Below are 12,858 nucleotides of genomic sequence, written 5' to 3'. Positions count from 1 at the left end.
AATTGCTTTTACCGTGAGATGGCTTTCGTGTTTCAGAAGATAAAAGACACTCACACATGATGGCTGCATCCAGAACGTGCAGAAAATGCCTGCAACTACACATACTAAAGCAAACTACTAAAACTTTATGGGTAAGAAAGTTGGGCGGGCCAAGGACAGATGAAAAGTTCCATCCAACCGTCACTACTTCACCTTCAAAGTAATGTGAGAGTAGGAGACACATATGGCCAGCTCCTTGTGTTTCAGTGTTTCTGCAAACTCAAATTAATCTGCATTAGATTAGTTTAACTGAACAGATGGTCGCACAAACAAACATTTCTTCGCGATTTAAATTGGTTTTCTTCACTTGTGGACTGTCTATAGTGTGATTTGGAAACTCATATGGATAACTGTGTATTCGGTACACATGGATTTGTGGTGTCTTTTCAACTGTATACATGACATGAATATGAATAATAAGGAGAAATATCAAGTCAGTTATTTGATCCAAAGCCATAGCGCCGGTGCAGCCTCATTTATTTGAAGGTGATAAACTGATTATTATTTGAATGTGAGGTCTGATAAATGAAGGGTTTAATTATTTAAATATACGTAAGAAAATGAATGTGACGGGCAGTTCATGGAAGAATTAGTGTAGAGAGTATTCACAATATACTCGATATATATTTAATGAGTAAGAATCCTGGGTGAAAATACAGTGACGTGCAAAGGTTTGGGAGAAAAATATGTTACTGTGACTTGTAAATAGAAGTTAATCTGATCTCCAAAGAGTGCAAGGTTAGAAGAAAAACATTCTTTTCAACATTTTGAGAAAGATTAGTGTATATTTTTGTCTTTTCGAGGGAAAAAGAAAAGCAACATCATGCAAAAGTTTGAGGTCTAGATCATTTTTTCCAGCTTCTCTGACCTTAATTAGCTAATTGGGCTCTGGTTTGCTCAGTCATTGTTAGGACAGACCAGCTGAATCAAATTTTGAAACGTTTTATAAGTACTTCTCAAACTCCAGCCCAACAATCAGCAGCCACAGACTCCTCTAAACAGCTACTCTGGGAATTAGAATGGGCTGTAAGGTTAAAAGAAGATAGCAAAACTTTTTTTTTTTTTTGAGGTAGCAGTTTTCTCAGTTCGTATTGTAACTGAGAAATGGCAGGTGAAATTTGAAAGAACGAGAAAACGTAGCGAGAACTGCTCGTAGGACAGCCAGAAATGTTAATCAAAACCCCTGTTTGACTGCAAATGGAAGATTTAGCAAACATCTGACCTGCTTTTTCATTGTTCCCCTCCATAAATATGATCTTCATGGAACAGTTATCTGAGGAAATTCACTCCTTTTTTCCTCATTGCAAAGTCTAATGTTGGAAATTTGCAAATGAGCATCTGATGTGTTTTTGAAACCTGTACAGTGAGATTGTTTGCCCACAATGAGCAAAGTTCTATTTGGAGAGAGATTGGTGCAGAATATCAAGAAATGAAAACCTCTCCAACTGTTCAGCATGAGGGTGGACCCATCATGCTTTGGGCTTGTGTTGCAGTAATTAGCACCGACAATGTTTCAGTGGGGGAGGGAAGAATGGATTTAATTAACGACCAGCGAATTCTTGGGGAAACGCATCATCTGTACAAAAAAAAAAAAAAGTGACGATAAGAGGTGGCAGGCTTCTACAACAGGATAATGATTTTTTTTTTAAACACACAGGAATTGGCAGGTCCACCACTGGCGCCCTGTGCTTTTCACAGATGAGAGCAGGTTCACCCTGAGCACATGTGACAGACATGAAAGGGTCTGGAGAAGCCGTGGAGAACGTTCTGCTGCCTGCAACATCCTCCAGCATGACCGGTTTGGTGGTGAGTCAGTGATGGTGTGGGGTAGCATTTCTTTGGAGGGCCGCACAGCCCTCCATGTGCTCGCCAGAGGTAGCCTGACTGCCATTAGGTACCGAGATGAGATCCTCACACCCCTTGTGAGACCATATATGCTGGTGCGGTTGGCCCTGGGTTCCTCCTAATGCAAGACAATGCTCGACCTCATGTGGCTGGAGTGTGTCAGCAGTTCCTGCAACACGAAGGCATTGATGTTATGGACTGGCCCGCCCGTTCCCCAGACCTGAATCCAATTGAGCACATCTGGGACATCATGTCTCGCTCCATCCACCAACTGTCCAGGAGTTGGCGGATGCTTTAGTCCAGGTGTGGGAGGAGATCCCTCAGGAGAACCTCCGCCGCCTCATCAGGTGCATGCCCAGGCATTGTAGGGAGGTCATACAGGCACACGGAGGCCACACACACTACTGAGCCTCATTTTGACTTGTTTAAAGGACATTACATCAAAGTTGGATCAGCCTGTAGTGTGTTTTTCCACTTTAATTTTGAGTATAACTCCAAATCCAGACCTCCATGGGTTGATACATCTGATTTTCATTGATAATTTTTGTGTGATTTTGTTGTCAGCACATTCAACTATGGAAAGAACTAAGTATTTAATAATAAAAAATTCATTCATTCAGATCTACAACGTGTTACTTTAGTGTTCCCTTTATTTTTTTGAGCAGTATATATATATATATATGGTCCATACATATATTGCAATATACTGACAAATATAACCAGTAATTGACCATATATGGAAATATATTGTTTAATATAATGCAATATTTTCCTATATATTATTGTTCCATAAGGGAAGCCAAAAATGCTGGAAGCCCTTGGTTTAATCAATGGGTTAAAATGTAAAAGTCTATAAAATAACTGGTTGGTCCATTTGGCAAAAATAATCTAGTGGAATAAATTCGCTTAGAAACGTGGAATGAAAGTAGGATATAAAGTTGCCTAGAATGAAAATTTAATTACGTCCAAATTGGACTTGTAAGCAGAGTTATTGAGTTAACGTTCTTTCCATCACCAGATATAATCACTGACAGAAACTACAAGTTGGACTGTTGGCTTTTTAACAACATTATGATGAGCTGAGTTTTTATTTTTTTTTATTTATTTATTTTTTTTGCAGAAGTAATGGCAAAAAAAAAAGTGCAATTATTGAAACTGATACACATAACATGGAACAGCTAGTGGTGAGCTGAGCCAAGAAAATCATTCCTGTTCCAACAGCAGCCTCTGCTGACAGTTTCAGTGAAGCACAGTTGAACTGAACAAAACCCTCTTTAAAAAAAAACAGGCCTCAGGTGGGAAAAAAAGTCTTCCAGTTTGATGCGAGAGATTTGTTTGTTTGTCTGAGGTTGCTGGGCAGCATGAATAGGACTGAAACTCCACCAGCCTTCATAATCACCACAACTCGTGATATCAGGGCAGGCGTGGTTTTAGCCTCAGGTGTGAATTAAGTCCACCTACTTTGACGTCATTAAAATGCGAAACTGTGCCGCTGTGGTGAGCAGCAGAGTTGTGTTTACTGAGAGTCAAGTTTCGATCCCTGTAAACACAGCCGGTTAATGAATTAAATGTATGTGATGTAAACAATAAAGCATTTACTGCACTGGCAAATGATTTTAGACTGAGCTGAATACAGTAAATGTGTAATATAAAATGTCTCAGAGCTTTCAGAGATTTCTGCACTGCAGTTACATGAAATTATTCTCTAACAATGGAGAAATGTGTGATTTGGCAGTTAAAATAGATACTCTGCAACAATGCACTTTTTGTTTAGAATGCTTCTTCTTCTAACCCTTTCAAATATTGAACCAGTACAGTTAATAGTCAGAAATGAAAATCCTTCTTTTGATCCATTATTTTGGAAATCAAGACAGCCTTTAAGTACACATTTGCTTTAATTTTTGTATTAAACCTTTTACAAAACACACATTTTTTTTTTTTTTACATGTTTTGGCATAAAAAGTCTCATGTGTGGTTGTTACATTCCACGGATGGGAGTTCCTGCTTTTGTGATTCACACTGTCAGGATTTAATGGATTTGAGCCAACATGCATTCCACCTGTGCTTCCCTGCTGTGACAAGATAAATAAAAATAAAGGTCTATTTTTAAGCAGAGTAGAGACACAGATGCTGTTATATACCTGGATAGCACAGAAGAACTAATATCCACTGTGTATTCAATCCTGCTAGAAATGTATATAACATAAAAGCTATATTTCAGTGTTTGTAGCTAAAATATCAATTATTTCCATGAGGTTTTACTGTTTCCTCTTTCCTCCTAAATCTTCTCTTAAGTGAACATTACTTCTAAGCACTGGTGGGATACATTATCACTGGAAAATGATCTCATTTTATTGTTTTAAGGAAATAATTCACAGAGATCTGTCATCCCCGGTACTAGTTGAGACAAAAAAGATTGGAAAAAGAATAAATACACATAGACTTTGATTTGGTTGTGACAAAAACTTTATTTGCAAAGCATTTTTGTTTCTGCATTAATAGAAATCTGCTACTCATGCTGAGTTCATTTATAGTGGATCAGATACTCAGGATAGATTTGATTTGGATCAAAAATAACAAAAATGCTAGGATTATCGATGTCATTCACACAGCTGTCATGAGTGTTTTCAGGAGATTCATGATCAGGTTTTCTGAAATCTTCTCCGCCAACAGTTGATGTTCCGACTATCACCCGAGCCAAAAACATGATTTTAGTGCGTCTGTTGTGTGCGTTCCAGCCATCCACCGGCAATGGATCTGTACTGCTCTGACTGTATTTGTCTGCGTATGAAGCATGTATGGCAAAATATATCCCTACAGAAAGAGAAATATGCACACATTTAGTTGCAGAAACTCTGGTTAACAGTTAGATTTAGATTGTAATCATTTACTTTCATAATTGCACAGACACAGTTATCAGCAAACTTACCTTTGCCAAACACGCTGCCATGTTGTCCAGCTAACCGTAAATCAAAGTTGTATTTGCAAATGGTGTCAACATTTGTTATATTGGTCCCATGAAAGAGCCGTTTTTCTTGTATATCTTTGACTCCATGAATCCTCATTAACTGCTGCTTTTTCCTTTGATACACACAGAAGAAAAAACAAAACAAACATTGGTTATACAGAAGGGAGATGATGAAGAGAAGAAAGAGAGAGAGTGCAACTTCCAGGCATTTTTACCTGCAAAATAATTCCCAGAGGTCCATATTTTGTATCCTGAAAATTGATAGAATGGATCTGTCCAGCAATCCATCTTTCTTCACATAACTTGCCACAGTGTGATACTCCGGGTTGCGTTCATTCAGAGTGATTAACTATAAAATAGATGAGATTTACACAAATGAAACAAATAAAGCATCAAAAAACATTCATACTGTAAAATAGAATGTGACAATTGACAAATATATTTCATGAACTCATCATATCTCTTTTTTCTTTGTCTAAAGTGATTTCTTCTCAAGTTGTGAGTGACAGACCAATCAAGTTCCACCTCTTTAGTGTCACTTGCCACACTAAGTGCTGCAATAACACGGCAGCCATGTGCTGTATAAAACAGATGTGAATGCAATCTTGTGTGCGACAGCAAATTTTATTGTTTGTTCACCGATATATTTTCTGAACTTGCAAATTTGCTTTTTTAAGTGCTTTGGTCGAGATCAACTTGACTTCTTCTCTGGTTCTTGAAGACCTCTCATCCAAGAGGCTTTGGTCACTTTGAAGTGAGGGGAGAGATCTTGAGACTGCATTAAAGGTGCCTGATAAGTGCTTTTGTAAAGCGTCAAACGGGGCTGTAAGGGACAGCGGGGTAATAAGGGACATTTTTCCGGAAAATGTTTTAAATGTAATTCTGCGGTTTTTAGGTTGAGCAGGATGCGGTTTTGTGTTGTTTGTATCAATTATCCATGAATTCTTAAAGAAATCTAGGTAAAAACCGCAGAATTACATTTAAAACATTTTCCGGAAAAATGTCCCTTATTACCCCGCTGTCCCTTATTCCCATTTTACGGAACTCCTTCCTCCTTTTAAACTTTTGATACTTAGCAAAATGATTTTTTTTTTTAGCAGATTGCTGAAAATATTTGCTATTTTATTGTTAATTCAACTAGTTAAAGGACTGGAGAAAACTAAGGATGCCTGTAAGTTTGATAATAATATGAAATCTCGCAAAACACTCATATCACAGACAGAACTTCATGAAATCCCTCATCCAAAACTCACTCTACTTAATAGTTTTCTGTGATAATCACCTGGTATGGACGGGTGTGGTCAACTGCATCCCAGAAAACCGGAGCAGCAATGAAACACAAGCAGCTGTGGGAGGAGAGAAACCGGAGCTGAAAGTTTCACTTTCATTTTGAGAGAAACCAAACTAAAGGCTGAGGTGTGCGAGTGTGATTTATTTCCTACATTTATGCACACATTTTAGGTCTCATCTTACCTCCTTTCAATTTTGGTGCTCCGCTGGATTCTTCTCAGTCTTCCAGTGGTGACATCAGTCTGCAGCATTGCTGCACAGGGACACAAGTCATTTAATTTCAAGACCTTTACAGGTATATTAGAACTGGGAAGAAGAAAATGTAGTCGTATACTGTACCAGAGAAATCAGTCTTTATGTGGCAGTTGGATGAATGAGTCAGTACACTTGCACTTTTGTTCCTTTGGTAATACCTTTCAACATCCTCACTGGAGAAACTGTTATGAGGATCATCCTGCAACAAAGAAAACAGAAATTAGCATTTATTTCACAGCTGATCAGCTCTAAATGACTTTATGTAATGTCATGTTAAAACAAACAACAAAACACCTTACCTCAAAGCGATGCCACCTTCCACAGTCTGCCAGGTAATACCAAAACCACTGAGTGCCCGGTTCGATGACCCATGGGACCTCTGAAGTGTCCATATATTCCACTTCCTCATTGTACATTATATTAAGCAATTTATATCCCACAAAAAAATAATGAATTGTTGTGATCTTTATTCCTCAAATATGCTCAGGCAGATTTTAAAGTTGACAGTGGTGTGTCTGACTTATTTAAATCATTCAAAGCCACACCTTCTGAAGTGGGCTGGATTTTCTCACTGCGGAAGACAAGCGGATGATTATGTCATAGTTTCACATGAAAGTAAAAAAAAAAAAAAAATAGATTGAATGTGCTGCTGTTAAAAGGTTTATTAGTTGTAACGTGCAAATTACAGACACACATATAGATTCACGTACTACTCACACACTCACAGCTGCACTGATTTGACTGAAGAAATCAGGTTTCTTGCATTGTAACTAGAGTAAATCCATTTTTGCACTTTTTCTATGCCATCTTGTGGTGAACTTCCAATAAAAATCCTTTTTGTTACCTTTATTTAATGAGTTCAACAAATGCACACAGCAAAGCAGTGTCATTACAGTACTACACATGTGCTGGCTACATTCTTTTTTTGTTTGTTAAATCTACGCCAGGTGCAAAGAAAACCTGCTTATTCCTTAAGACAAAGAAATTAGCAGTTCAGTGAAAATGTAATTTGGTTTCAAATTCTATATGTGGACTTGAAGCTCAGTCGTCCAGACTTACAATCAGAAAAGATACACAGAAACGACATACTACTCGGGGACGACAGGTGAACACGACATCACAACTTTATGTCATTATGACACAGTTACAAAACCTTTCATGGAAAGGGGGAAAAGTGCACGGATGCATCATTATAAAAGAGGTAGAAACGTTTATGACAATAACAAAAAAACAGAAACCCATGCCCATATAATACATTGTACACACAGTTTTTGGACAGATCACGGTGCATCATGAGAGAGCTGGAACGTGTTTTTGGTTTGTAAATAAGCGTGGCACTGTGGATGTGAAGGAATGGGTGTGGCCAACGGCAGGACATCACCTCTAATCTACAGGCTGCATGTGCCACTCTTATTTTGTTCACACGTATCGAACAAGCAAGCACAGACTGCGAATTTAATACAAAAGGTCGTCCTTTTGACGTCACAACCACAAGGTCCCGTCTAAGAATACACTGTACACTGTATATAAACTGTACACAATGTCTTTATTGTCTTCCTGCTTTTCCAATTCCTCCAAAGGCACTTTAGATGACCCAGTTAGGGCTGGATTTGACTGGAAAAACAAAAACTCAAATGTCTCCGAAGCTGCTGCTTTTTTCCATCTCATCCCGCCATCTGATTTGTCCCAACTTTTCCATGCAGGAGATTCAAGCTTTATAGAAAAAAAAAAAGCAAATATCTTCTCGTGCGGCATCAATAGAACTCGATCAAATACTCTGGGTAAATCTGATTGCTGTCGAAAATGACGTAGATCTTTGGGTTGGCCATGTCATCCACGCAGCTGTCGTAAAAGTTGGTGAAGCTGGCGTCCTTGGAGGGTGGCCTGCAGTACATGGGATGACCGACTGTGTATTCTCCGACAAGCACTCTAGCCAGGAACATTGTCTTATATGGCGGCTCGCTAGCGAATATCGGCGGTGCGAGTCCGTGTCTCTGTAAGGTCGTGTTGTGTTTCCCTGTGGTGTGACAGAATTTACTGGAGTATTTGGCATCCCGGGCAAAGTAGCTCCCTGCAGGAAGGACGAATGAACAACAGTGTTAGAAATCAGACAACAACAACAACAACAACAACAACAACAACAACAACAAAAGTGCAGTGAATTGTTTCATGATGCTACGTCACAACACAAAAAGATCTACCTTTGCCATAGACATCGCCATGGCTCCCTGTCAGCCGCCAGTCAAAGTTAAACGTACATATAGCTTGTATGTTGCTGTGTCCTGTGCCATGAAACAGCATTCGCTCCTCAATATCCAGCGTTCGCTTGACTTTTCGCAACTGTGTTTTCTTCCTTAGGGGAGAACCGAGGAATGACAACACAACACAGAGCACTGATCACCACTTTGATACTGGATGACTGGGTTTTACAAGTTGAGCCGAGCAACGCTTTGTTTTACTCTAACAGAATAAAGGCTGTTTCTATGGTGGGAGCTTGGAAAAAGAATCAGTGTTTGCTTTTCTCCTACAGTGTCTTCAGCGGAGTCAAGTAAGTTTATTTAGTCAGTACATACAGAGAAATGATCAAATTAGTGTCCACTGCTCACACAAAGCAACACTGTGGACACTGAGCAGTCCACTTATACAGTAAAAAATCATCTACCTGCAGAAGAACTCCCATAAGTCCAGATTCTGAATCCTCTGGATGGATTTGATCGGATGATCCATTGTCCTCTCGTACAGTCTGGCTACTTCTTTAAACTCATATGTGTCTCGGCCGAGCTGGATGAGCTGCAAAAACACAACCACACGAGTAATTAATAAAAGAGAGGTCATAGTAAGTGTCATAGTAAACCTTAAATTCCTAAAACACACCATCTCAGCGTACAATCCGGATTCCTCCTGCAGCCTCCTAAATGATCATTTCTACAGCATGTATACATGTGCTGTTGTGCTATCTGCAGGAACTTTGTGATGCTTCACATTATAAACAGTCAGTTAGCAAAGACAAAGATCCACGTAGAATACTTCCAGCACCCGTTCAATAAACATTTTAAAAGAATTCGACCCTCCTGAGGAAAATGCTACCCTATTCAATACAAAACATCTGATTAAATGCCACAATAATGCACATTACTGTCCTCACCTGATAGGGCTCATCTGTATTGATCCTCTCCCAGTGGCAGGGCACAGGCAAGGCAAGATTATCACAAATAAACCTAACACAATAAATGAAGGACAAAATAGTTATTATTGTGTCAGCGGTTGAACTAGTAATTAGTAAAAGCAATTCTAAAATATGAATTTCTAGAGCAGAAATCCTCTTCTGTTCCTCCTCCTGCATTTTGAAGAGACTAAAATTCAGGGTGGGCAGCAGAGTACCTCCCTGAGGTACCGGTTTGGAATTCAGGGTTGAACTCAAGGCTTCGTGAGGCCAGAAGATACATGAAGCCTGACGATTTATTTTAATTATGGTATTCTTTAGTAGGGCTGCACAATATGTACACCGTCAACACTGCGATCTGTTCATGCGTAACAACCATACTGCAGGAAACGTCTTGTGAAGTAAAGCCAATTAAGTCAAACACATCAAGCTACAATGTTTTTTTTTTCCTGCTTGATGCAACAAGAAAACTTGTATGGTTCTCATTTTCTATGACTAACACACGACAGGAGTCTGTCTTAGCAAACACAATCCATTCAAATTTAAGGGCTCTTTTTCACTTAATTTGTAGCACAGAGTTCGTTGACATACATGTTCCACATGTGAAAAGGAAAATGGGTGAGGAACAGCAGAGAAACATGGAAAAAGGACAATTTGGCTGCAAAAAAAAAAAAGCCGTGTCAGTTGGATGGAAATATTGCGGCTACAGATGGGATGCTGGTCACCAAAAACCAGTACTCTGTTGGCAATGTTCTACAGTTTTTGCCGCTACGTGAGCAAGCACAACTAATTTGTTCGACCATTTAAATCAGCATCACAGAGCTCTGTTTGAGCGCAAAGCCAGATCTGAGTGGCATCCAAAACAAACAAAAAAAAACTATTTTGGATGCTTGTGACAGTGTCCTTATGAGAGCTGAGCCACATGAGAAAGGCTCCATCCAGCTTTTTCAAAGTTCTTTTAAATCTTTTTTTATTATTATTTTACATGCAGATGCACTACATACAAAATCATCCCAATCATTCTTGTATTATTAATTCTTTTTCAAATACTTATTCAAGTCACTGGTTAAATGTCTAGCAGTTCTTCATATCACAATAATAACAAATTAACTTAAAGTATTGCAATGCCTGTTTATTCTAAAATCATGGAGCAATACTTTCTCAACTACAACCTGATACTGTCCCCTTTAACTTTCTCAATGACATCTTTTCTCTGTTTTCTAGTAAAAGGCAATGAAACACTCTGGACGTTTACTTTAACCACTAAATCTTACCTGAAGCCAGTTGCAGAGTGGAGGGAGCGTTTGATTGGCCGCTGCTTCCCTGTTGTTACATTTATCTGACGCATAACTGCCGAGGAATTCAGTAAAGATACGGTCAACAGACATTCTTATTCATGTACAATTTCTGATACCAGATTTATTCTGCAATAATACTGATCTTCACTGGAATTCATGGGACTATCTTCCTAAATTCTCCGTCTGATTAAGCACCTTTAGCATTAACTCGTCATCGTACCTGAGAAGTCCAGTCTGTACGTGTACTTGGCTGTGTAGAACTCCATGACACCACGCTGGTTCCTGTTGTAGCACTGCTCAATCTGAGCACTCGTCACAGAACAGGCTGCACTGGGATCAATCTGAAAGACATGAAGAAAGTCAAAATTAATCAAATGGAGAGCCGAGGGACACAAAATTAACCAGCAACTACTGTGTTTACAGACCAATCCTTTAAATCAAAGAAGGTCTGTGGTCAAACGTTGCATCAAATTAGTTTTCAAGTATGTTTGTCAAACCAAAATTTTGACTTTCTTTTCTCAGGTGCTCCAAAGTGAGAATTTGCTACTTTTCTTTGTGTTCTATCTTTCTAAACTGTTGACAGCACACACAAGGCATCTGAAGATGACACTCTGGATTGACAACAATAATTTTCTAGTATTTATAGACCAAACTACAAACCGACTAACCAAGGAAGTAACTGCTACTCGAAGCTGCCAAAAAATTTTGTTGCTTTAACTGTTTTATATGACAGAGACTGAGCAACTAGTAATAATTTGAAGGTGCCACCTTAAGAAATATTGCAGAATTTCTGACTTACTCACATATGGGTGTTAATTAATAAACAGAATTGATCATTGATCTGTTCTGATTTTTGTTGTGCACACAATGGGTATTTGTTTGTGCCATTCAGACTGCTTCCCGTAAATTAACTGATTGTGAACCTCAACCGAAGACAGATAGCTAATCTGTAATATTGCACTGATTAGTTTGCACTTGTACCTGCAGACTCTGCTTTCTAAATATCCATAAAGTATGACCAAAGGAGGAGTAATATGCTGGGAACACAGAATAAAAACTGTTAGAAAGTCTGTGTAAAGTTGTGGTATCATGTGAACTACCTCAAACATGTGCCACACTCCACACTCAGCCAAGTAGAACCAGCACCAGTTGGGCTCGGAGGTGTCCATCTCCTCCATCTCAGTGGACTCCTCCTCTGACGATCTGATGGCTAACATAGCTAAATCTGAAATTAATAAGTGACAACACGCGAACTCACTTGGGCAAATCGCAGCTAATATAGAGTACAGGGGTGCCAAGATGGTGTTTTATTCGTCAGACAAACCTAACGTCAAGGAGTTGTTTTTAAGCCATGGTCTTGAAGGCATTTCAAAACTGCCATATCGAGCTAGCTAACCACTAACAGCTGCCGCACCCGACTCCTCTCAGCTCTACGGGTGTCTTACCGGCTCTCAGCCTGGCTCTAACTGGCTGCCTGGCCTTATCAGCAGAGAAAACCTTCATACATAATTAATAAAGCACCATAATAGTGACAGACTCGGTCTGCATGTAAATAACTAACGCAAAATCTCATTTTCGTCTTCCTTTGCCTTGTTTACTTTTATTTCCTGGTTCGCCACGTATTTAACGTCCCACGTCACCGTCATGCGACTCCTGCCTCCATTTGGAGACTAAAACCCTGAGTTTGTCCTGTCAGGAGCTGTACGCAACCTTTGCAGAAAAAATTTTGCCGATATAGTTTGAGTAAGAGTAAATTGCAGACAAGTACAGCATATAAAATGTTTAGAGTAAAGATAAAAGCAATATCACTGTGTCTGAGTAACAGAAAGTTCAAACTACCATTCGAACACAATGCTGAAGTTAGCTTTAACGCAATGCGTGAACATAATTTTAACACAATGCTGAAGTTAGCTTTAACGCAATGCTTGAACATAATTTTAACACAATGTTGAAGTTAGCTTTTAAGATTGAAGAGATAAGATAAAGATTAAGGAAAACTA

General features: G+C 39.0%; 2 protein-coding genes across 2 annotated transcripts; both read right to left on the bottom strand.

Moving 5' to 3' along the window:
* Positions 1-4,342: 4,342 nt before the first annotated feature.
* On the bottom strand, positions 4,343-6,962 carry LOC110959754 (protein mono-ADP-ribosyltransferase PARP11). The gene is made up of 7 exons (XM_022206721.2): positions 6,697-6,962; positions 6,482-6,596; positions 6,326-6,395; positions 6,135-6,198; positions 5,068-5,201; positions 4,814-4,965; positions 4,343-4,698 (listed from the first exon to the last, which is right to left on the bottom strand). Exons 1-7 carry the CDS (start codon positions 6,811-6,813, stop codon positions 4,409-4,411), a joined length of 942 nt encoding a protein of 313 aa, XP_022062413.2. The 5' UTR covers positions 6,814-6,962; the 3' UTR covers positions 4,343-4,408.
* Positions 6,963-7,503: 541 nt separating this feature from the next.
* LOC110959753 (protein mono-ADP-ribosyltransferase PARP11-like) lies at positions 7,504-12,496 on the bottom strand. Its single transcript, XM_022206720.2, has 7 exons — positions 11,959-12,496; positions 11,079-11,199; positions 10,835-10,910; positions 9,543-9,615; positions 9,060-9,187; positions 8,599-8,750; positions 7,504-8,468 (listed from the first exon to the last, which is right to left on the bottom strand). The coding sequence occupies exons 1-7, from the start codon at positions 12,073-12,075 to the stop codon at positions 8,152-8,154; spliced, it is 984 nt and encodes a 327-aa protein (XP_022062412.1). The 5' UTR covers positions 12,076-12,496; the 3' UTR covers positions 7,504-8,151.
* Between the last annotated feature and the right edge of the window lie 362 nt (positions 12,497-12,858).

Source organism: Acanthochromis polyacanthus, chromosome 1 (genome assembly GCF_021347895.1).
Source record: "Acanthochromis polyacanthus isolate Apoly-LR-REF ecotype Palm Island chromosome 1, KAUST_Apoly_ChrSc, whole genome shotgun sequence".
Classification (NCBI taxonomy): Eukaryota; Metazoa; Chordata; class Actinopteri; family Pomacentridae; genus Acanthochromis; species Acanthochromis polyacanthus.
This window is presented reverse-complemented; position numbering and strand designations above follow the sequence as displayed.

Bases quoted from the DNA above. Each gene is read 5' to 3' on its own strand.
- LOC110959754 (XM_022206721.2), bottom strand. From the start codon at position 6,813: ATGTACAATGAGGAAGTGGAATATATGGACACTTCAGAGGTCCCATGG. The intron at 6,597-6,696 runs GTAAGGTGTTTT...TCTTTGTTGCAG, and splicing joins GAAGGTGGCATCGCTTTGAG to GATGATCCTCATAACAGTTT. The intron at 5,202-6,134 runs GTGATTATCACA...TCTATTTTATAG, and splicing joins ACCACACCCGTCCATACCAG to TTAATCACTCTGAATGAACG.
- LOC110959753 (XM_022206720.2), bottom strand. From the start codon at position 12,075: ATGTTAGCCATCAGATCGTCAGAGGAGGAGTCCACTGAGATGGAGGAG. The intron at 9,188-9,542 runs GTGAGGACAGTA...GTGTTTTTGCAG, and splicing joins ATACAGATGAGCCCTATCAG to CTCATCCAGCTCGGCCGAGA. The intron at 8,751-9,059 runs GTAGATGATTTT...TTCTCCCCTAAG, and splicing joins TTATGGGAGTTCTTCTGCAG to GAAGAAAACACAGTTGCGAA.